At 36.3% G+C, this 26,558-nt stretch overlaps 1 protein-coding gene across 1 annotated transcript in view; it reads right to left on the bottom strand.

Moving 5' to 3' along the window:
- Positions 1-10,921: 10,921 nt before the first annotated feature.
- SFRP1 (secreted frizzled related protein 1) overlaps positions 10,922-26,558 on the bottom strand; it is a 569,462-nt gene continuing 553,825 nt past the window's right edge. The window contains exon 3 of the mRNA XM_044083035.1: positions 10,922-11,706. Coding sequence (XP_043938970.1) covers positions 11,381-11,706 — 326 coding nt within the window. The 3' untranslated portion in view covers positions 10,922-11,380. The remainder of the gene's footprint in view (positions 11,707-26,558) is intronic.

Genomic DNA, 26,558 nt, shown 5'->3' with positions numbered 1-26,558 from the left:
TTTAAAAGTGTTCAAATGCTTGGTACAACAGGAGTACACTTGTTTGTAAATGAGAGACAATGTATTACATGCTTGCATATACATGTAATGTCTGTTTGCTAGCTATGTTAAATAATATAACACAACTATACCAGAGTGGTTATTTCTGTTGTGAAGTATTAAAAGTTCTGTGATACAGGAATCCTTCACATTTTTCATGTTTCAGAGGTGTAAGTCAGAAATGATATTTTATATATATATATATATATATATATATATATATATATATATATATATATATATATGGGTTACCTTTAGTTCATCGAACAGCCACAGCATCGAAATCCACTGCATTGACATGGCATAACATCGAAACCCGGAGAGCCGGCGTTCCCCACATGGTAAGTAACCGTTTGGCCATCCACATGAACTTTGCCCCGTACACCCACAGTAGTTCTCGGAGTTGGAATATTACGTAAGGGGACGTGGGGGGGTGAAGCCTCCCATGTAGGGAGGTGTGGGGGTGTAGCCCCCCACATCTGTGTGTTTGTTTAAATGGGAGAATTTGAGTTCTGGATGGCCAAATGGTTACTTACCATGTGGGGAACGTCGGCTCTCCAGGTGTCGATGATATGTTGTGTCGATGCAGTGGATTTTGATGCTGTGGCTGTTCAATGATCTAAAGGTAACCCATATATATATATATATATATATATATATATATATATATATATATATATATTTATATTTATCAAAGCAGGCATTACAAACCATATGTATTTCACATAAAAACTACAGTCTTTCTTGCCAAAGCTGGTGGATAATGTGCAATAATCTAGTGTACCACAGGTGCTGCAATGGAATCACTCGCGTGTTAGATGCTTCATGCGATAATGAGTCTGACTGACAGTAATCGGAATGGTTTGCTTGCCTCTTTAGACTCAATTAGTAATAAATGATTGTTATTGAAACCCAATTTAAAGATAATAAAATACAATGCAACTTTATTTCTTTATATTTAAAAAAAAAGTGTCGCTGTAATTTCTCCCTGAATCATAATACTGTCCAGTCTTTATACCTTGTATAGAGCCCTGGAGAGTTGCATCTTAATGAGCTAACCATAGAAATAAGGACAATGATTTCTACCAGAAATAGAAATGACTGGCTTTTTAACCAACTTTTACTACACACTCTAGTGGAGAGTTTATTTATAATTGCAATGACTTGCAAGTTGAAGTCCACCTGAAATGGGGGGTTATGTTTGTGCCTTCCTGCCATTCAAATGTGGCATCCTTGCTTATCGATTTAAGATTATTTGTGAGAAAGCCCAATTTATTTCTTTTCAATGGGGAAAACACTCAGACAGCTGGTAAGTTTAAACATGCTAGCTGTTTTAATTCCCCACTCACGGCAGTTTTACAGTCATTCAAAAAATATTTAAGTTGATTTTAGAGAACTTTGCAATAATCGGGCATCTAACAAACATATTAATTTGACTAACTATGAAAAACCGCAACTATACAAATTGTCCCATGATAGATCATCAAGATTTATGAAACCTGATAAAGGTGGATGGCTTGTTATGAATGTCATTGATTATTCAGACAAGATGTTTAGTTTACTGAACGCTTGTTCCACATATGAGAGAGCATCTTAAAATGAAATGCACATTACATATGCCAAGGTTAGATGTCTTTTAAAGGACTTGTTTCAGATAAAGGCCTTTCACTTTTGAATGTACCATTTCCTAAGGTTTTAGCTATTTTTGGCATGCCCAAGCCTCAAACCAATTTACAGGATCCTCCCTTTAGACCTTTAGTGGCAGCAAGGCTGTCCATTACTGAGCCATTGACTATTTATCTTGACAGAAAATTAAAAGGGGCTTTAGACATCTTTGCATACCTATTGAAAGATTCCTGACATTTCTTGTATGAACTAAGTGCATGTGAGTATGTAGCAGATGTTTGGTTACAGCCAACATTAGGAGTCTCTATATATAGTTATTCCCAATGTAGAAGGAATGAAATGGTTTGTGGTTTGTGGAAGCAGCTATAAAATGTCCATGGTTAGACAATAATGATTTAACTACTACTGAAAGGCTTATGGGCATTGTTGTCATAAATAATTTCATTTTCTTTGAAGGGGAATACTACAGGTAGAAATCAGGTGTAGCAGTGGGAGAGTCATTGGCACCATTGTAAACTAGTTTAGTAATTATGGGGTGGGATAATTTGTATGTGTTCAACAGTGAATTTTTCTCATATATTAAACTATATATCTAAGATATCAGGATGACATTTTTAGTTTCAGTTAATGTTAGAAGATCTTTTCAAAGGTTTACATCAGTCTACCAGTTTTTTGAAACTTTCTTGTGAGCAGTCCAAAGAGAGCATCCATTTTTTGTATGTAACACTTTACAAAGACAATGTTTCTAAGACATTTCATTCTGTTTACAGAAAAATTACATTTTCTAATAGCTGTCTACACTGGTCTAGCTGTCACCCCACTTTTCTGAAAAAGGCCATTATTGGAGGGAAAATAATTAGGTTGTCATGAATTATTTCAGACGACTCTTTATTTGAAACTGAGATCCAGAAATTAGAATGTATGTTTTTGGCTAGGGGCTACCCAAACAAGATTATATATGATTGCAAAGAACTAGACTGTACCAAGAGGAACAGTAACTACCAGCCTATTCTTTTAGACATTTTAAATGAATGAAACAAGACTGCTAGTAACAACTTGCTTTTATTTGCACATTTACCAATAAAGCTAGCCATATTAGAAACAATTAAAAATTAGAAGAAGAGTTTCTCCGAAGAATTTTTGGTTAAGTTGGGCTGTGAGCCAAAAGTCATTTTCAAAAGTGGAGTCATCATCAAACAGTGGTTAGAAATTGTACCTAGATCAGTTGACATCAACAAATCCAAAATGAGTAAATGCGGCAGTTGTAAGGAATGACGTTATATATTGGATTGGAGGAGTTCATTTGTCAAGAATTACCACAGAAGTTTGGTATGCCCTGGCAAATTTGACTGCAACACAAAAGCAGCCATCTGTTTGAGTCAGTGTGTCTCTTGTGACACATTTTACATAGGCAAGACAGGACATCAGCTCAAAAAACGGCAAAGAAAGGCAATCTTAACAATCTTTGTGTAAATACTCCAAGGTATGCAAGAGCCTCGAGGTTTGCTTTCTTCATTCTGAAAAAAGTTGAAGTTTCTGAATAAGCTGGACCATGGAAATAATACTTAAGTAAACAGGAGCTCATTTGGCAGTTGCATTTGGACACTTATACTTTTCCTGGTATTAATGATTATTGATCACTTGTACCTATTTTAAAATACAAATAGCATTTTATTTCTTACATTTTATTTTGTAACATTCTAACAATTTTTTTTTTAGATGAGCAACAGTTTTTTTCTAACAAAGTAACTTGTATTAGGATGTTATTTGATTGATTTTTTTATTGAATTGACTTCTAAGTATGTGATTGGGTAGAACATGTTATTTAATTAACCTCGACAGAGCAGCTTTGAAAAAGTCCTGTTGAAGACAAAAGTGCTTAACTGCTATGTTGTGATTTTACTGTGAAAAAAAAAAACTTTTTTTTTATTTTATGCTTTACAGTAGTTCCTGTGTGCTTCATTTAAGCTTAGAGGTGGTTTGTTTAGCTTTTCCTCATAAGGAGGAGTCCCAGATGAGTCCCTTCACCACATTGGCCTCCAGACTTCCCTGAGGATAGTGTCTTATGGCTACTTAGTCCAAGGATTGAAAAAGTAAGGACTGGTAAGCGAAGTGTGGACAGGCATCTTACTATGATGGCTGGTCAGGATCCTTGACTACGGAAGGAGCAAAAAAAGACATCAGTGAGTTTGGTGATACATTTATCCACATCATATACTGGGATGTCTGTAACTACCTCCTCTTAAACACTGAACAAGGAAGGTCACCGGTCTGCACTGGTGGTCACACTGGCTGTAATGAATCTTGCACCTTACCGTGGGATGGGAGAGCTAGCTGCTACATCTTATCCTTCTAGCCAACTGTTCCCATGTATCAGGTCCTAATCTGAATTCTCAATAACAGCAACACAGCAAATTACATAAAGTACGTGTGAAGAGGCACATGTATAAAATACACACAAGTGTGCATACACTCGCACTACATTTCTAAATACATAGATATAAGAATATACACATATATGTCGCAATCAGCCAGATAACTGCATCTTTGCTTATGGCAGTGACTGTACAATATTTTGCTAATCATGTGATTGAGGCAGTCTAATAGACAGTACTAGGAACATCAGCAATCCAAGTCCATGTGCCACCACATTTTAAATCCATATATGCATCTAGTAATTTTCTGCTGTGACACAGGCATCAACTAGAGATGAAAAGTAACAATTCTTGTATAAAGTAGAATACAGAGAAGCAGTCCTAATGATGAGGCATTTATCCTCATCCCTTATGGGTTTTAATCAGAAAATGCCTTTGTGTAAATTGTAAAATTAATTTTCCATAGTCATTTTTGTGAGAAAATATTTTCAACATAATTTTTATTTAGGACTTCAGGGAAGAGAAGTTATAGAGTGTGATGAAGGCTAGCTACAGTAAAGAAAGAGGCTGAAAGTGGACTGACAGTTTAGACATATAAGTTCACTTAGGAAAGGGGTACATGTGGGGACTGGGGCAGAGAATAACAGTGTACATAGGATGTAGCAGATTCTACATGAGGGTGCTTGCAGTAAAAAAGGGGAGATCAGCTTGGGGAGCACATGTTCAGATATAGGATAGGAAATGGACTTGGAAAGCAGAGAGGAACCAAAACAGGCCAAAGAATGGAGATATATATCCATACAGAAGGATAGAGGAAGAGCTTAGGAGAAAGAAAGGAGGGTAAAGGTACATAGACGAGGAAGAGGAGAAAGTAAAAGAAGTAGGGGTGCAGAAACATTGTGTGCAACAGGAAGACAAGGCCAAGATCAGGCTTGTGGTAGACAAGACTGCAAAAAAAAAAAAAAAAAACATAAAACTGCTGATGCCATCAGGTGGTTGGAGGTTAATGTTCAACCCTTCACTGATTTTAGGAAACAAAGCGACTGAAGTGCATACACTTTGAGCAGCACTGGAAGCACATTATTTACAGGCACCCAAATGTTTCAATGAGGAAAGAAAAGAATATGATTATATTAGATGTGGATTTCAGTTGCTCTGCTATGGACTGCAGCGTTTCATTTTTAAATGTGGTGAATGAGAATGAAATAGCTGAGAATACCATGAAGGATTTGCACAGTTGGTACAAAAATACAAGTAAGTCTAAAACACTTAACACTGTACTTTCTGTAGCAGATTAGGTAAAGGGGATTGAGATGAAAGTCCCCTTGTAAATACTGACCTTGCCAGATTTGCCCAATTATTGAAATTCAAACAAAACCAATACACACACACACACACACACACACACACACACACACACACACACACAGTATTTTTTATCTTCATCAGAACTAGTTCCAACAAATGTTGACTCATAGGCTATCTATATATCCCCTGAAAAAATTAGTAAGGATGTTACTGCCAGAGAGAGTAATATATACTTGAGTGCTACAGGGATCAATCTTGGGACCTGATTGACTTTGCATGCCAGTTGATATTTCCGTAAGGTAAATGCTCTGAAATTTGGGAAAGTTTCTTATACTGTTTCAAGAAAAGCTGACAATAGAGGAATTTTCACTTTTCTCCACTGTCGTGTGACTTCCATGTAAGTGTACATAAACCAAAACAGTGCATGGGTTTCCCTTACATGGGATAATTTGCATTCACTGAAACTATTTTCAGTCTATCAACATGATATTCAGTCACATGAAGGGTTTGAGAATTTTTAGCTTAAAAGGTAAAATGACTTCTATACAAGGATGTCGTTTAACAGAAATATAAGTGATGTCAATCAGTACTTCATCGATTAAACTTATAAAATAACTCAGTCATATAAACCAAGTGCGGTACCCTGATGGCAGTTCCAATAATAACAAACACGATTCAATCCAATAAAATGTCCAACTCTCAAAGTAAAAGATAAAATGTCCAACTCTCGAAGTAAAAGATAATTGCAGTTTATTATATCAGTTAGCGCTTTCACCCGTAGGCTTCTTCAGACTTTACAATCTCAAAGTAATATGCACAAGTTTAAAAACCTTAAACCCTCACAAGATTGGTCGAAAACCGACCAATAACAGCTATAATATGTTCCCTGAACACAGTGTAACTAAGACGCTTTGAATAGGTATCTAAAAAACAAAGCTTCAGAAATCTTCCATTTAAATAAATCAATATAAAAGGATATTTCTTTAGTTACAGCCATCTGACAGTCATAATTCATCAATTTAAAAACATTCACATTTTTTTATTTATATTTACCTGACAACATGTTATAACAGCCTAGGCAAATATTGAATGTAATCCACGACTTTTCAGTAATTATCTCAGACACTTGTGCAACAAAAGCGCTATTAGAAAAGCGCTAATAAAATTACTTAAAAACAATAAGATTCCTGTGTTTAAATGAAGCCTAAGCTTCATCTAATTCATATTAGTGCATTTGTGCACGAAATTGCTGCATCTCCGTTTGTTCCGGGATAAAGTTCCCGTCAGTTGTGTGACGTATGACGTCAATGGAAGCTCTATGCAGTAAACGTGCATGTGCATTTTTCACATTAAAACAGTAAAATAGGTTGATCAAATTCTTCAAAAATATTAAATTAGAGTTAATATTTAGTATTTATAAAACTACCTGCCTAATAAACTCCTTAGCTAAAAACTAAGCTAGGTAGAGATGACGTTCCAATCATATGGGATACTTGTACAACAAAGACGCTAATAAAACATTTGAAACTAGCATATATCCTATATACTAATAAGAAATAACTTCCATTCAATCCATGTAAATCAGTTGGTCATTTTAAAGCAACAGGACTAGTACACCAGATTTAATAAAGGGTTTTTGATGAAAATACCTATCTATATAGTCATATAAATAGTATACTACACCTCCAGAACACAGGAATCTTATTGTTTTTAAGCAATTTTATTAGCGCTTTTCTAATAGCGCTTTTGTTGCACAAGTGCCTGAGATAATTATTGAAAAGTCGTGGATTACATTCAATATTTGCCTAGGCTGTTATAACATGTTGTCAGGTAAATATAAATAAAAAAATGTGAATGTTTTTAAATTGATGAGTTATGACTGTCAGATGGTTGCAACTAAAGAAATATCCTTTTATATTGATTTATTTAAATGGAAGATTTCTGAAGCTTTGTTTTTTAGATACCTATTCAAAGCGTCTTAGCTACACTGTGTACAGGGAACATATTAAAGCTGTTATTGGTCGGTTTTCGACCAATCTTGTGAGGGTCTAAGGTTTTTAAACTTGTGCATATTACTTTGTGATTGTAAAGTCTGAAGAAGCCTACGGGTGAAAGCGCTAACTGATACAATAAACTGCAATTATCTTTTACTTCGAGAGTTGGACATTTTATCTTTTACTTTGAGAGTTGGACATTTTATTGGATTGAATCGTGTTTGTTATTATTGGAACTGCCATCAGGGTACCACACTTGGTTTATATGACTGATTTATCACTGATTTTTTTATCTAGTGTGGAACCCGTGCTCCGCTTGCTGTGCGTGACGTTCTTTACTTGCATTATAAAATAACTCATTTTATAGTTCTGAGCACAAGCAAACAAGAATTGCATAAGGAAACATTGCCTTCATGATATGATTTGACAAAAACACATTACTCAAGAACTATATAAAAGGAAAGTCTAGTATGTAGCACTTTAAAGACTAAGAGGAGCTCTAATTCTAGTTTTATAGACATGTAAGTGATCTGATCCAACAGGAATACACCTGAGCATCTTATACTGGATATTTCCAAAATAACAGCACATGAATGTAGACAAAAGGCTGACCTAGAAAGACAGCAGAATTAATTAGTTGGTGGGCATCCTCCTAGGGGAAGACACTGGAGCAAGTAAAATACAGAAATACAAATTCAAAGTAAATTAATTTTTTTTCAGGGGGGTATTTTAAGGTCTAAACAAAGAGGTCTGTAGAGTCTGTTAGATTATAGGCCCTGCCAAGGTGTTGTCTGGCATTAGGAGAATAGTTGCTACTTCATCAATTGCTGGAGCCATTAATCAAACCTGGGTCATAATCAGGGCTTTATCACTTTTTGCCATTGGAGTGGCTCATGCCCCTCATTATCTTTAGCACCAGGTGCTTCAGCCTACCCTGACACTAAAATGCACAGACTTTCCGTGATTACTTTTTTCTACCTTTTATCTTTACCTTAATGTTATATCAATCTAACCCTTCAAAGGGGATTTTTTAAATAGATGATGAATGTCTGTATAGGGAGGGTGGAATGGAAGCCTTGTATTTCACATGCTTTCTTTTATGTTCACCACATGATTTATTAAACATATGACGCATCGTGCAGTGACTACTGTGAAGCTTATATCTTATCATGTTAGTGCACACTGCACAACACTAAACTAAACAAGGATCACTGTAGAAGCACATGTTTTGGTCAGAAATCCTGACCCAAGATATGGAGGGGCTAAAATAACAAATACAGAATCAAAGCAAGATCACAGATTTACAGTACAAATAAAAAAATAAATAAAAGATATAATAAATAGTCAGGTAATGTAAGGAGTATATCCTTCTTAACATAAATATTCTCCCCACTTTTAAGTATAATGAGTTCCATTAAAAAAGGAAAAGATATTTAAGACACAATGAGGAACAGAGCACCTGTTGTGTAAGGCAGGAAGTTGAAACTACTAAGTTCATAAGGATGAAGATGACAGAAGGGATTTAGGAGACAGTGCACTTCTGTTCCTCTCTTATATATTGGATGTTACTACATACTTTTGACAAAACTGGGTTTCACATGGTAAATTGTTGTAATTTTTTTTTTTGGGGGGGGGGGCATGCATTTTACCTTGCAAAGTATTTTGCTTCTGTTGTATTAAGATCCTCTGATGCCATGGTTGGCAACGTATGCTTTTTGAGATGTAATATTTCAGAAGATGGTATTTTGAAATGACGTCTGTGCTCTTCCTCAGGAGTCAAGACTACAGTGTTGAATGGCTGCATAGTATGCTTGATTCAGAATGATAGTGTTGAGAAAACTGTAAACATTAAGTAACGTTCCAGAACTCTGTGATGCAAAATAAAACATACAACTATGTTGATTTCATAAAAAAGATCATTTACAGCCATAAGAAACATTAGGCTTTTGATGCTCCTTCTGTGACTAAATCATTGTCCCAAACAATCCTGTATTTATTCTAAAAGCAGGTGAGACCATAGTTTTGCTATCTTGAGTGACAAGCGTAGTATCAATGTGACAGCAGTTTTCCACTACACAAACTCTGCATTGAGACATTAGAAAAGCACCTGGGCAGAAAATGTCCAAAACAACTTCTAAATAGTGGATTACCCACAGTCAAAATTCAGATGTTTATAAAACACCCAAATATTAACAAATGTTGCTTTATATAAATCAGGATTCAATTCCATTCTCGAAATATGTTGCTGTAAACGTATCCGAAATATGAGATAAACACTGTATAAAACAGGGAAATACCACTGCAGTGAAATTCAGCATTATTCTGTGAAATTAGTAATGAATACAGTAATGTTTTTTCATCAAATGAAATATATTTAATTACCTCAATTTTCATGTAATTTCTTTGTCTGTATAAACCTAAAATACATTGAAGATGTTGCACTGACCTTCCTTTAAAGCTTATGATTCCACAAATGTGCTTGCAAGTCAGAACATGTGGACAAGTATCACATTTGTAACTGTTGGGTCACACTGATCATTGTGCGGTAATATCAATGTTTAAGTGGCTAAGATATTGTGAAATAAATTGAAGTTCCTTATAAGAATCTACTACATTCATAGACAGCTAGCATTTTAGCTTTTCTGACTTTAATGAATACAGATGAAAACAAAGAAATCACCTAAAGTTCCAAGAGACTGTCTGTGTTTTCTTTTCAGAAACATTTCTTTCCTAAAGATACTGACAGAGAATTCATGTTAATAATCCGTGTAACTGACGTGACTTTCCTTTTTGAATTAAACAGTTTTGTTTGTTTAACATCTGCAGCTTCTGTTCACAGTCTGTATGATTTGAAAGCCTGTCTTCCATTTTGTCTTACTAGTCCACATTTCTAAAGAAACACATTATAATATCAGAGAAGGAAAGAGAAACATTTTATACAATCAAAAAAAAAATGGAAGAATAAGGATTGCCAGTGGTTAAAAAAAAGACTAAAAACTACATGATATTTTTTTCTGAAGCAAACCATGTCTATATACAGTCTTAAAGAAAAAATTGAGAAATAATGAAATATGTGCTTATTCATGCAGACCTGTTATGTAGTTTAATTCACATTACTTAGTGCTTGTTAGTTGTATTAACATGTTTTATGCATTATTTGGGCTTAACGCCTGACAATATGCTGCTTGTTTTAATCTGATTTAACACACTAAAAGCAATGCAAAATGCATTTCTGAATTGAGATAAATGTACTAGAATGTGCAGTATAGCTAAATACCAAGTAAATAACTTCCAACTATACAGCAACTGAAGATACTATGAATAAGATTGCTATTCATATTATAACCATTATACTGTTTAGAGACTAACAAAATTGTGATGATATACATACATTTCTTTTCAATACCACACCCAAGGCTATAAAATCTATTTCAGATACGTGACTTGTGCAGAGCTATTCACGAAGCTCAAAAACATGCTGTGTAGTATGTGTGTGTATATATATATATATATATATATATATATATATATATATATTTGTGTGTATATATATATATATATATATATATATATATTTGTGTGTGTGTGTGTGTGTATATATATATATATATATATATATATATATATATATATATATATAAAAACACATTTTGCTGACCAGTACAAAATGTCCTCCTTCAAGTTAACTCAGATGTGTACAAACTACTGATGAAAGTTGATGAGTAACAACTGTAATTGTGAAATTAAGTTGGAAACCATGTTACAACATGATTCTTAACATTATCAAAATCAAGATTATATAACATCAGAAAGCACTGTTTTAAATATTTTGCATCACAGCCAGACAAGTCATGGGAGGGAAGAAGTCGTATCATATGAAAGGATGTTTCTTCTTCAAATAAAAGTCATTGGAGTAAGAAGAAAACATATGTGAGATAAAAACCTAATACAATAGAAAAAAAAATCAGTATTCAATTCTTTTTAAGATTTGTGCAAGTTCCTAAGTAGGGGAAAAGAGCTGAAACTCAGCTAAGTTAATCATTTGAAGACGCTTTGAAATGTTGGGCACTTGTGGCTTTTTATACTCCTTGCTGCCTTCTTGAATTCTTTGCTTTTTTTGTCCCACTTGTGGATGCCAGTTAATAGGAACTGGCTGTCTACTTTACGGCCCATGATGAGAAAACTGAAATTGAGGTTGTCCAGCTGATGACAGGGACAATCTGCTCCATTTTTCAGGTAGAGCACCAGCTTCTTCAAATCTTTCTTCTTTATGGATCCAAGTTTGAAGACCTTCTTCTTTTTCTGTGGTACAATTTTACGGTCTCCGTTTTCTCGTTTCACCTCCTTGATTTTCATCTTGATGGCTGCAATGTAAAAGAAAAGCTTATTTTGAATGGATGTTTCAAGATTCAGTGATAGAATGCATAGAATTATTTTAAACTGACCACAAACAACAAAAAAGTAGCAACTCTTTTGCTAAATGAATGTTGTATAGGATTCACATTCATACCGCTAAATCTAACAAGAGATGTATTTTTTATTACTAATTTGGATTGTGTGTAATTTTCGAAAGACATGTAATGGTTTTATGTCTTTTGTACATAACATCAAACAGTTTTGAATACGATTTTGCCAGAAATAGCAAGTTATTTAAAACATTACACTCCAAAATGACTATAAACTTTTAAAATCACACAAGACTGAAAAAAATATCAATTTGCGTTACAGTGACCCAATCTGATGCTATAGGTAAAAACATGATGACCACAATCTTTGATATCTTTTGACTGAATGATCTAATATTGACATTAACCTGATGAGGGTCTCAGAGGAAAGAACAGTCATGAAACATTGCACCAAATTCATGATTCCACTGAAGACATTAATGGTTAAGAATAAAAGAAGTGATTATTTGTATTTTTATGTATTTTTTATTTACACTTTGATGACTGGGTTAGTCTCACTGGGTCTCTCTTCAGTGGAGACCAGATGAAGTATTCATACTGAGTGGGGGAAACTGACCAGGCAGTAGGTTAATTGGGTCTATATTATTTGAATGAAGTTTTCTAACTTCGAATACCATATGGACGACACCATATGGTCAAAGTTAGAAAACTTTGAATAGTTCAAAAAAAAGTCACCTAACATGTTAAAGCAGGGAGGCAACCACCCTGGCACCCCCCACACCCCCCGCTCTTTAAATATACCAACTCTGAGTTCGCACTTCAGTGCAGTAAAGGGAAGTCTTCCATGTATCGCATTATAGTGCGGTCTCTGAGCTGTTATATTTAAAAAGCAGGGTGTGGAGGGGGACTTTCCTCCCTGCCTACAACCCTTAGTTTAGGGTTTAGTCCTTTTCTTTTTTTTTTTTTAACTATTCAAAGTTTTCTAACTTTGACCTTATGGTGTCGCCCGTATGGCATTAGAAGTTAGAAAACTTTATTCAAATAATATAGACCCGGTTAATTTGGTAGACTTGCTTGTCCTTTCCTCCAACCAGCTTTCTGGCTGACCACCTCAGACAGCCTGTCTATTACTTTATTGCCCATACAAGGGTGTAACTGAACTATGCTAATAGAGTAACAGTACTACAGCAGACTGAAGGAAAAGTACAGAAACATGTCTATCCTTCCATCACTGCAATACAATAGTTTATATACTAAATTGTTTAATGCTTCTCTCTCTCATGGCCATTTCAGTCACGCTCACAAATACCTGTCATGGTATTTATTTTTTACATATATTTTAGACTAAAGCAGCTGAAAGAAAATTTCAAGACAGTGAAATAGTTTATCTAGTTGGGCCTTCACAGCAGTAATCTACATGTTTGTATTTTCAAACATACAAGCCAAAGAGGATAGAAATGCTTGAAACAAAAAAAAAGTAGAAATCCTAGAGTCTAATTCATTCTCATCTTTTGCAAACAAAAAGTGTAAAACAATGATGACATCATAATATATAGTACAATAACATATCAGTGCAGTAAAACATGGAATATAGGATTCACAAAGTCAAGGATCCAGCAACATACCTCCCAACCTGCAAACATTGAAAATAGGAAAAAAGGTCCTTGAAAAGTAAGTACATCCAGCCAAAAATTTAGTCATCTAATTAGCAAACAATTTGAATACTAAACAGCATGCAACTCTTCCTGCTTCCAAGTAAGAATGTGAGATACTGCTCAGAAACATATGTAAAAACAGTGACAAAAATATGGAAACTTTTAAGCACATTATGAGAAAGCTTTAATGAGCTGCATTGCAAAACTCTTCCATGCAAAGTTATTTATTTTTGCTTCTAAAACAAAAAAAAAAAAAACAGATCCAAGATGCATGTCATCTTTCTTTAAAGTATTGGTGCCACTAGTATATTAGTCATGTAGTATGGTTTTCTTTGTACTGGACATCTTCAAAAATCACGAGTGAGAGGGAGAAAATTGTGTGAAGGGGGTTAATCAACCCTGAGAATAAAGACAAACCTCCATAAAAACAGGCATTTTAACATCAATATTTCATGTGCATGGATGAACTAGGCCTGAAAATAAGAATTTTCCTCCATAATAGGGGCAGCTGAGAGGTCTGTCCAACAATGTGATTGTTTGTTGCTGAGCATTCTAGAATGCAGTGTTTCGCTGGTTGAGAAAGAGCCAGTCAATTTACTACAGCTGGAGAGAGAGAGGTTGTGTAGTGTCTGAACATGTTGCTTATAATTATGTAAGTCGTAGAAGCTGATGCCAGTTTGCTATGGGGGGAGAACTAATAAAATATATAAGTATAAGTGATGTACTTTTCATTGACAAGTTCAGTGAGAGAGCTCTATTTGTTATTAAATTAGATGACTGCTAATTAGGGGATTCCACTGTCAAGGCAGAGAGATGGGGTTAAACACTGTAGCTCCAGTAAGTGATGATCTACAGAGGAGTAGTCAGGGGCTCCATCTACTGTCACAGTATATGCAGGCATGACATTGGCTTCAGCTTGACACTTATTTTGTACAGTGGGGACAGGAAAAATGCAACTCACTGAAAATAGGTGCTTTTGTTAATCATAAATCACTGCTGTTGCATATACTTAATAGAACTTTGCATTCAGTTAGTGTTAACAGCAGTTGAAATCCATTCCATTCAAAATAAATGGAATGTCACAAATGAGGATTCCCTGTTCCTTTTATGACCTTATATCAGGCATGCAGGTTTAATGTAGCTCATTTTCAAGAAATAAAAATTATATCAAATCCTACCCAAAATGTTGCTGTTATTGCATATTTTTCATTTTATACGCTTCAACAGCTTAAATGTCGTGTCCTGTTTTTTTTATACTTTTAATTGCTTACCTGGAAATAGAATAGTTGTGTAAAATCTTACCGTGACCATAGATGTCCTTCTCTTCTATGTTGCAGTATTCTTTACATATAGGTTGTATTCCGCCCATCGACCCGATGTCCGGCCTGTATACAAAAGCTTATAGCCACTTCCAGTACGTCAGACATTGCACATATGTACTGACAACATCCGTCATAAAAGGGACGTCTGCATGTACCATCCTCAAAATAAATTAGCCCCATGAGGAACGAAGACAAAACAAAAAAGGTAGTCATCCTAGGAGAAAAGTTGTAGGGAGGAAAGGCTTGTGAGACAGAATACTGCAACATAGAAGAGAAGGACATCTATGGTTATGTAAGATTTTACACAACTATTCTGTGTCCTTCTATTCATTGTTGCAGCATTCTTTACATATGGGAGAGTGCAAAGCTCAGAAGAAACACAGGGAGGAGGAGGATGTAGAGGAATAAAGTGAAGAAACATTTTCTACAAATCCATGCAAAATTGCTCTAGCAAACCATTCCCTGGATCTAGAGATAGTATCCAACTTGTAATGTTGAACTAAACAGTAACATCTAGCCATGATACTGTTATGCCTGACTTTCTCATGAACAAATCTATAATTTTTGTACTCTGCATTGAATGCTACCTGTTGATTGTAATGAAAAATGTTCTTTGTAATTCATCATGTAATGTAACTTTTGTATTGTGGAGCTTTTCTCCCCGGGCCTCCAGTGAAAACAAGCTCCCCGAGCCCAGTGAACCTCCCCTGTCATCAAACTGGAATAAATAAATAAATAATAAAAATGTTCAGTAAAAGTATGAATAGATGACCAAGTAGCAGCCTCCGAAATGGAATGGGAATCCAGATGTTTAAAGAAAGCACCTGGTGGTGCAAAAGATCTGGCAGAGTGAGCTCTGATGGAGGATGGTAGAGATTTCCCATGAAAGTCATTGCAAAACACAATAGCTTTAGAAATCCTAGAAGAAATAGTTTGTTTGGAAATGGATAATCCCAGGGCCCTGGGATGAAAAAATACAATAAGTAGATACGACTTCCTAATAAATTTTGTTTTGTCTAGGTAAAATCTGAGTTGCCTGTGCACATCTAAGAATGCAAAATCCTTTCACTAGAGGACTGTGGTGAATGAAAAAAGGTGGGCAGTTGAATGCTCTGATTTAGAGATCTCATTCTCCACTTTAGGCATGAAAGATAGGTTAGTTCTCAGACACTCTATCCTTGTGGAACACCAAGAAAGCAGGGAAAGCCATCAAAGCCTGAATCTCAGAAACCCTTCTAGCAGAAATAAAGGCTACAAGAAGCACTGTTTTCCAACTGCAAAACTTTAGAGAAGCAGAGGCAGCTGGTTCAAAGGGAGGCTGTGGAAGCTTCTCTAAGACATAGTTGAGATCCCAAAGAGGAGGCACTGGTTTCCTGGGAGGTTTCATGTGTAGGACGCCTTTAAGGAAAGGTTTAACCTCCAGTCTGGAAGTTAATGGAGGTGTCAATGGCAGACAACAGAGCAGAGCAGTGGACTTTCACTGAGAAATAAGAGAGACCACTGGTAAGCAGTCCCCACAGGTAAGAAAGCACTGTTGGAATGTCCACAGAAAGTGGATCTAGATTTCATTTCTGGCACCAAATAGAAAATATTTTCCATTTGGAAATGTAAGATTTCCTAGTATTGGGTTTCCTGGCCTCCTGCAAAACCCTATGCACATCCTATAAGAATAGATGCCTGAAGGGAATCAGAAGTTAATCATCTAGAGTGTCAACTGTAGAGCTGACAGATGTGGGTGGATCAAGGATCCCTTGTCCTGTGTGAGTAGGTCTGACTGGTGAGATAAATTGTGGTGATGGCACTGGCTAATTGCAGAAGAACAGGGAACCAGTGTTGTCTTGGCCAAAAGGGAATCACCAGCAAGATTTTTGGTTTGTCTTGTTTTCAGCAGGATTTTTTGAATGACGTGGAAGGGGGGAAGGCATAAAGAAACATCCCCTTCCATTAGAAAGAGAGGGCATCCACCTTCCAAGCCTGAGGGTGAGGGACCCTAGCACAAAAAAGAGTAAGTTGTCTGTTCTGAGGGAGGCAAATAGATCCACTTCTAGACACACCCCTGTGAAGCATCTACTCTGGGTATTATGTCATAGATCTGCTTAATGTGTCTGCCACTGAATTCTGAGCTGTGGGGAGGTATATAGCATGCAGAATTACCTTGTATTAGATAGGCAGCTCCCATGCCTGGAGGGTAGATGACAAAGAAGGTAAGATTTTGTCCCGCCTTGCTTGTTTATGTACCACAGGACAGTGGTATTGTCTGTAAGAATCTTGAGAGGACCTGGTAAGAAAAGAGAGTGAAAAGTTTGCAAGGCCAGATAAAGGGCTGTCATCTTCCGTATGTTGATGTGCACCCTCTGTTGAGCAGGGAACCAAAGACTCTGAACCTTGGTGGAAGCAAAGGTTGATCCCCAACCTAAATCTAAGGCATATGTGAAGAGATCCCATTAGACAAATCCTCTGGAGAAGCATATTTCAGAGGTGAAGGAATCTGGGTGGAGTATGCCAGGGAGTCTTCATCAGGAGAGGAATCTTCACAGTCAGATTCAAGGACTTGCGACCCTGAAGCCTGCCCAGAGGAAAAGCCCTGAGACTGAGAAGCCAGCATGGGAGAAGAGGTGAATGCTGGAATAGGGAGGGAAGAAGCAGCAGCTGAAGGTCCCAGTGCCATCAGGGCCCTAATAAGACCTTGTGAAAGTGCATCCCAATCTGATTGAGGAATATTTGGGTGCTTAGTTTTCTGTTTCATTTTAATGGACTTCTTCACTGGAGGAGAGAGGTCGGACGTAGGTCTAATGTCTGAGAGATCCCTTGGTAGAGGGGCATGAGTGTCCCCAGAGTCCTCCAGTAGAATAAGCCACAGTTTCCCCAAGTTGCCTGAACTGGATGTCTGCATAGCCTCAGATGTGTTAAGATCCACACTGTTGACAGCTTCTCCAGAAATACCCTCCGAAGATGTGGACCCGACCATCACCCATACCCCACCGGGTCTTCACCAACCTCAAGGAGAACATCGGAGGAGGCAGGTGCAGCAGAAGGGGATTCAGGCCTTAGTTTGCTTATCTTCCTCTTCAACTCAGCTCAGCCGAAGGACCACCGGAACCCTCCATCACATCCCTAGCCAGACGTTTGAGTCTCTGATTTTCAAGATAAAGGTTTAAGGCTAAAACATGGCTTTGCAAAGTTTTAGGCATGCCAATGAGAACAGGAACAGTGACTGTGACTAGGCCCCAAACAAAACAGACAAAGCTTATTACTATCCTTATGTGGAATCTGCCTTCCACACCTACACTTGCCCTTTCTGAATGACATGAACATTAGCAAACAGCAGTACCAAAAAAATAAATCCTCAACAGGGTACTTATCTGAAGCTGAAAGTGGAGGGAAGGCATCCAACTGCAGACCTTATGTAAGAATCATCCTTTCCGAATGGTGACGAAAAAGTTCTGAGGATGGTACATGCAGACTTCCCTTTTATGACTGACATTGATGGTACCTATGTGTAACGTCTCACATACTGGCAGTGGCTATAAGCGTTTGTATACAGGCCGGATGTTGGGTCAATGGGGAGAATACAACCCATATGTAAAGAATACTTCAACATTGAATAGAAGGACATAGGTTTTATACTCCTTGCTCTTAATATATTTTTGTTTTAATGATAAATTTAAGTTGGTTTAATGTTAAATATTCTTGTTTAAAGTCATACTGTGTTTGGTTTCAAAGAAGAGTAGGCACAAAATAGCTACACCTGTAATATTACCTCCAAATATCTTAGTGGGTGAAGGTCTGTATGATTAAGTGATTTTAACATTTTCACAACTAGTCATCATTTAGTTGCAGGAACATCAGACAAAGGTCAGAATAAATAAATATCACCAGTATTAAACTCCTAAGAAAGAAAATAAAAGAAAATAAGCATAGAAAATTCTAGGGAGTAAAAGCTGCAAGAATGTTCTAGTCTGCCGTAGTTTTGAAACTATAGCACCTTATTAACTGTTTTAAAAAAAACAGCTCCAGTGTAGCCTATGACTGTCCATTACATCAAAGATTCCACTAGCACTGTCTGCCTCCATACCTGCCACTTCATACAGCAGCTTGTTTTCATTGGTGATGCAGTCTCTGTAAGGAAGACATCAATTCAGTTTATTGCTGTCCCCCATCCTTATCATTCTGTGAAGGCTTTTCTCTGCATCCTTCTGTCTGGCACATGTCCTATTTCTATTTCTACTATTAAACTAACTGCCATCAGATTTCTAGACTCCACTATTTGTACATCACATCAAAATCTCCTTTTAATGAAACAGCCAAGTGAATGAAAGACAAAAAGAGGACCAAACAGTACTGTGTGAAACGGATGGGTCCCACTCTTCCATAATACTTCAGGGAAAAAAAACAGCAAGATAGAAAAATTTAAAAAAATGAAGCAATCTATACCTGTAACTCCCCACATAAAACAACTCTTCTAGGATCTATACCACAAAAAATTAAATTAATTCAGTATAAACACCAAATGCTCAGTTGCTCATCCTGTTGAAGAAATAACATGATAAAACAGTCTGCGCTACAAGACGAGTACTTAAAAAAATAATTGAAAAACACAACTCAACAAAAACTGATGCAATTGGATGAGGAATTAATAATATTCAAAATAACCCACTGTAGAGCATCATTGGTACTCATCCATGGCTCACATCTAGCAGCCACATTTACTTTGTAAACATCAAAAGCTGTTTCATCAGTGAAGGAATTTATAAAAATAGGCCATGAGTCATATCCTTAAAATACTTTGACCTCTGCAAGGGCTTCTAGGAACAGTGACACTCAAATGTGTATTGTTTATCTACAGGCTCATAGGTTCATGAGAGCTAAGAAGGCCATGTGTGATTTGCCATTACCACCTTCAAGTTATGCCCTCCACTTCAAGGGGGGAAAATATATGTAAGAGCTGGAATAACTTGTGGGTACCCATCCAATTTTCATGGGCAAGTGTCAATCTACTTAACATGCAAAGGCAATTTATTCCAGATCATGAGAAATGCATAACATTAAACAACTGAACAATAAAATTAAACAAATGAAATAAAGCATAATCTAAAACACCTGATACTATATGAAGAACAGCCCATCACACGTTACAGTGACTGTTTTCAAAGACCTTGTAAAACAGAGATGAATCTCCCAACTTTACCACAAAGAAAGAATGCCATTGTTAGGATGTAGTGTCCTTTTGTTGTGCTAGGCTCCTTAAAAATATGCTTGTTTCCCAGGCTAGTCTCCAACCTGCCAACTGATGACCAAGCATCCTTCTCACGTTTAATATAATGTCCTTTTACTCCAGTTATTGTCTAGGACTGAAGCCAACTCCAGTAATCTTTCCATATCTAAAATGTGCACAAAGAAATAGGTCCAGGACGCCCTGAGTATTTTTGAAGTTTGTTTTGACAAAGTATTAAGCAATGATTCAAAACAGAGTGTTAAAAATTGTTTCAAAAGTGATTGTCCAAAACTCATTTTTTATGAAATGAGTGTGTTAAATCCATCAATCCACTCACCCACAACCCCCATTTTTTCCAGTTTTGCATATTGCTTCAGGTTGACTCGCAAACAGTGACAATCATCTAGAGCCAATGTCCACACTTAGGGTGGCTAAACAATTATATTAATTAGAGGGGGGGGTTGATTGTGAGCACAATCGCATTTGGGGGGAAAGGTAAGTTTTTAACTTGAGGATGAAAAAATAAATATTATTTCTGAATACCTCTTATATAACTGATATGCAGCTTCTAAAATTCCTTACCTTTGAATGATATCTGCAATGCATATTATTAGCAAATCAAAAAACAAAATTATTTAATATTCTTAAAAGTAAATTTGAAAAGATGCAAAACAAAGTAATGTTGACTGCATTTGTTAGCTGTCTGACACTTGACCCCAAATGCTCAACATAATATTTTTTTTTTTTTTTTTTTAGATATTATGAGAGAAGGCAATATATAGAAAAATATATTTTGCATGTCACTGGTAACACTCTTGTATATTTTAAAGAGTCTGTAAACCTGCCCAATTTTCAGTCTGAGAGACAAGACCTTCTTCAAATATTTTGTTTCTTTATCTAAACCCCATCTTGACAGCATCAGCTCACTTAAATTCAGTCATATCAGCAGATAGGTCAGTTACATGGCTGATTATCCTTTGGTTATATATGCTAAGTGAGTCACACAATTCATGTCACAATAACGAAAAGACTATAAAAATGCTGTCAACAAAATATCTATGAACATAGCAGACCTTGCATAACAATAAACTTGCATCTACTATAACCAGAAATAACACAAAATTACTTTAAGCCACACAAATCATCTACAACCAGCATGTTGTTATTGCTTTTGTAATAAATGGGTGACATACGTTCACCCAGAGACTAGGAAGCAGCATAATTCACCACTGTGCTTACCCTTAAATTGATGAAAAACATGCATAACTTTAAATGCTGCCCCATCAGCATGTTAAAATATCTTTGCCCCTCCCCTATTCTTCTTTTTTAAATATACTAACACCATTGTAGAGTAACAGAAATGGCAATTTGAAACAAAGCAGACAGCTCCAATAACTGTATAGTTACACTGTATCCATTTTGCTATTTCTGCTCATACCGCATCGTTATCTTTCATGCTTTCAAAAGGGCTCTGTGAGTTTAAAAAGGGTATATTTGCAGAGATATGGAAAAGGCCAGGTTGTACAGTCATCAGCGTAGCACAGAAAGCAAGACATTTCCTAACACTGTAGAGGAGGCAGACTTATTTTACTCATTGTAATAATTCTATGCATGACATGAGATGAAAAAGAAAAATAACTTAAATCTCACAGGAAACACAGGAACCTTAATTCTGGCACAGCTGCTAGTAACACCCTGCCCCAAACTGAATGTCTTTGGTTATCTCTGTATTACCCAGGAACAGTTCATAATAATTTCTGAGGAAGACTGCTGGCATAAAGCCGACATTCACCAGATAAACAAACCTGCCAAATCATAAGACATGCAGTTATCATAAACTGCATGTTAGAATATGCAAAGAAAAATACCAATACTAACAAAAGTGACTGTAGTATTCTGCTCCTTAGGCCCTCGAGTATCATGCAGAGTACTGCTGAGCAGTTCACATATGAGGAGATTTGTAAATGCCAACCCTGCACATTGTCAACATTTACAATACTGATTCTGTCCTGTCAAAATGTGACACTACGAAATTCTGGAATGAGCTCTACCATTTGGTTCTACAGAGAAGGAAGTCGATGTCTCATACCATTCTAGAGGCTGACAAAATGGGAGTCCACCAAAATAAATGTTAAACATTCCACACTGCACATATACATACATACATAAGTGCATGCATAGTGGACATGTTTTGCACCAAGCAACAGACACAATACAGGAAATGCACCAGACAACAAAAAAAGTTTAATTAAGATAATTTTATTATATATATTACTGGAAAGAATAGAAGAGAAGGACTAGAACAAAAGCATTTGGCCATCTTAAAGAGTGAAATTCATACAATATTACTAAATATTCCTAAGAAACATAAGCTTTCAAAAAATCAGGAGAGTACTTATACTGTTGGGAAGGGAAACAATAGATTAATTTGAGCACAAAAAGGGAAATTGGCTGGGCTTAAAATGGCCCTCAAGGGCAGCTAGTCAAGTACTTAACTTTGAACCTATGGAAGAGTTTCATTGAGCAAAAGCTCAATAGTGGCTTATTAACATGTCTCTGAATGGAAAGCAGCCTAGTTAAAAGTGTCCATTCTAGTGTTCTCCCTACCCATCCCTTGCAAAGCTGTAGGATAGCCATCTGCAAACACACACTCCTGTACACACACACACACACCCAAAATATCTCTCTGTCGGAGACCGTTCCAGACCTATCGCTACACAAACACACATGGCTTCACAGTACTTACCTGAAGAGGAGTTAAAAGCCCTGCTCCAGCCATAGACATCAGTGGGTATACATTGCAAAAGATGGAGTACATTTTTAACTGTCTTATCCCAAAAGAGTTGCAGAGCTTGCCTTTGGATTACTATAGTATTTTGCTCCAAGTGAAAGAATACAGAGAGCAGCACATGACTAATTTGCATTAGAAAGCCCCCCCCCAGACTCAGATTTGCATATGACTTTCTCCAGTGAGACTGCTGTAGAACTATTTGCAAGATGCTTCTGATCACTGTAACATTACAGAGGTCTTTGTTCCTTCACATAGCTACATTACAGAGGTCTTTGTTCCTTCACATAGCTACATTACAGAGGTCTTTGTTCCTTCACATAGCTACATTACAGAGGTCTTTGTTCCTTCACATAGCTACATTACAGAGGTCTTTGTTCCTTCACATAGCTACATTACAGAGGTCTTTGTTCCTTCACATAGCTACATTACAGAGGTCTTTGTTCCTTCACATAGCTACATTACAGAGGTCTTTGTTCCTTCACATAGCTACATTACAGAGGTCTTTGTTCCTTCACATAGCTACATTACAGAGGTCTTTGTTCCTTCACATAGCTACATTACAGAGGTCTTTGTTCCTTCACATAGCTACATTACAGAGGTCTTTGTTCCTTCACATAGCTACATTACAGAGGTCTTTGTTCCTTCACATAGCTACATTACAGAGGTCTTTGTTCCTTCACATAGCTACATTACAGAGGTCTTTGTTCCTTCACATAGCTACATTACAGAGGTCTTTGTTCCTTCACATAGCTACATTACAGAGGTCTTTGTTCCTTCACATAGCTACATTACAGAGGTCTTTGTTCCTTCACATAGCTACATTACAGAGGTCTTTGTTCCTTCACATAGCTACATTACAGAGGTCTTTGTTCCTTCACATAGCTACATTACAGAGGTCTTTGTTCCTTCACATAGCTACATTACAGAGGTCTTTGTTCCTTCACATAGCTACATTACAGAGGTCTTTGTTCCTTCACATAGCTACATTACAGAGGTCTTTGTTCCTTCACATAGCTACATTACAGAGGTCTTTGTTCCTTCACATAGCTACATTACAGAGGTCTTTGTTCCTTCACATAGCTACATTACAGAGGTCTTTGTTCCTTCACATAGCTACATTACAGAGGTCTTTGTTCCTTCACATAGCTACATTACAGAGGTCTTTGTTCCTTCACATAGCTACATTACAGAGGTCTTTGTTCCTTCACATAGCTACATTACAGAGGTCTTTGTTCCTTCACATAGCTACATTACAGAGGTCTTTGTTCCTTCACATAGCTACATTACAGAGGTCTTTGTTCCTTCACATAGCTACATTACAGAGGTCTTTGTTCCTTCACATAGCTACATTACAGAGGTCTTTGTTCCTTCACATAGCTACATTACAGAGGTCTTTGTTCCTTCACATAGCTACATTACAGAGGTCTTTGTTCCTTCACATAGCTACATTACAGAGGTCTTTGTTCCCTCACATAGCTACATTACAGAGGTCTTTGTTCCCTCACATAGCTACATTACAGAGGTCTTTGTTCCTTCACATAGCTACATTACAGAGGTCTTTGTTCCTTCACATAGCTACATTACAGAGGTCTTTGTTCCTTCACATAGCTACATTACAGAGGTCTTTGTTCCTTCACATAGCTCTCAACTTCTTTAATCAAGAATTAGGGGACAAATGGCCAAAATCAAGGAAAAAAAATAAATGTTACTCTAATTCACTTAAAAAAATAATAAAACAGGTTTTGCATCAGTGAGCATTTTATAAAAGATAAGAATTATAAAATTCTAATGTATGACATTAATAATAGGGTTACCACCTGTCCCACTTTGCGAGGGACAGTCCCTCTTTGGGCAGTTGTGTCCTGCAAACAAATTGAAAAAAATGGCAAATTTCCTGAGATTTTAGGACAAAAATATTTCCTATATTTTATGTAATAGTCGCATAAAACAATTATTCTGTTTCTGAAACACCTAAATGTTATAAGAAACAGAATAAGCCACTAAAATGCTACAAGAATAAGTGTTTGTTTAGGCAAAAAAGTGAAGTTCTGTCCCTTGTACTGGCCGTGGGTATGTTTTGCCTTGCAAAATCTGATGTTTGTACAAAAAATGTCGCACTTTGGGCATTTGAAAAGGTGGCAACCCTAATTAGTAACTGTAATCTTCAGTTTATTGAAAATCAAAAATGATACAAGGGACAGGACAAAAATATGAGGTAAAATCAATAACATTTTAATGGTACGTTTCAAATAAATCCACTGAAGAATCTTGCTAAAAATAGGCTTGCACAGTATGTTGTGGGTTTGCATACAGTCGGGTCACTCATGCTCGGAGGTTTAATGTCAGGAATAGGTTTACTGGGGAAAAAAATGAGAGCCTTGTATTTACCATATCTTGTGATAAAATAAATAATGTAGGGTACCATTAAATTAAATTCTGCAAAGTTCAGGCATTTTCCTTTCTTTTTTTTTAACCATTGTTTGAAGGTATTCCTGCAGTGGCCAGTCTAAGTCCTACTTATGATACTTGTGCTACTAAGTAATTTAGCTGTCATCAAAAAAATTATATTTCTTTTTGCTTCATCTCATGTTGCAATGGTGGATACTAAATAACAAAAGTTTGGGCAGTAAAAGACATAGGAAGGTCTCATCATTTTATAGTACATCAGAGATAGAAGTTCTCTGCCTTACATGCCATTTCTTCTCGTAACAGAAATAGCTTTCTTGACATAATACTGTTTTGATGAAACACATTTTTTCTTTCATTTTGATCAGATTTTTCTAAATTACTTATGACCTGGTTCAGAAATAAATGTTGCTTTATCACAATTGTTTGTCAGACTAATTCTGAAAGGGGGAAGAAGAAAATGTGTTGCATATTAAAATATTATTTTTATCACTGTCTGGCTACAGTTCAGTCCATCTCTTTCAAGGCTCTGTATGGATAAAAATTGCTAACATCTTTTTAGATTGTATGGTTCATGTTTCCATTGCAAGGGCCCATGGTGAAAAACAATAAACTATTCTTATTTTATAAGTGGCAGATGCTATGTTAGGAATTTAACTGTGGTTGTTCTGTTAGGATACAGCCTAAAGAATGGAAATTGTTTAAAAAATTAAACTGATAAGTGTGCTAAGTAGTAATGTCTAAACTCAATCCATTAGCTGTATTTCAGGCAGATGGCAACCACTTAGAGCATGTATATGTCTTAGCAGGGCAACCTGAGAGTTTAAATATAATAGAATTTTACAAGTTTCAAGAGACCATCACTTTTAATGCTATGGTGTTGAGCTTATGTTATCCATTGCATGATTGGTCTTCACTAGATGGCACAACTTAAAAAAAATACTGTTTTTATCCAATACATTTATAAACTGAAATTGTTTGAGAATCATCATATAATTCTTTCAGTTACTTGTGTTGTTACTGCAAACCTAGAAGGGGTGCCCTTTCTTTACTTGAGATGATGTGCATATGTGAAAATGCATGCCTTCCCAAAGGAAATCAGAAGATCTTGTCTTGGCCAACAAAGGATCAATGAATGGTGCAAAACTGCAGGAAAAATCACTGTAAAGATGCACAATATTGCATACAGAAATGCAGTAAAAAAGCACATTTGTACAAATTAGTGAAAATTAGATGGTTTCAATGTGACAGTACTTTGTACAACTGCAGCTGGACACTGCATGCTAATTGTGAAATTTTATTTATCTAGGACCAATTTCTGACTGAAATTAAATGCATATGCAACTGTATGGCCAATTCATTACATTTGAGTGACGCATCCAGGCACATCTGCAGTTAACTCCTGCTGACACCTCTAGGTG

Source organism: Protopterus annectens, chromosome 9.part0 (assembly GCF_019279795.1).
Source record: "Protopterus annectens isolate FY-2018-M chromosome 9.part0, PAN1.0, whole genome shotgun sequence".
In the NCBI taxonomy this organism is placed as follows: domain Eukaryota; kingdom Metazoa; phylum Chordata; order Ceratodontiformes; family Protopteridae; genus Protopterus; species Protopterus annectens.
Note: the sequence above shows the minus strand (reverse complement) of the source record. Positions and strands in the feature narration are given on the sequence as shown.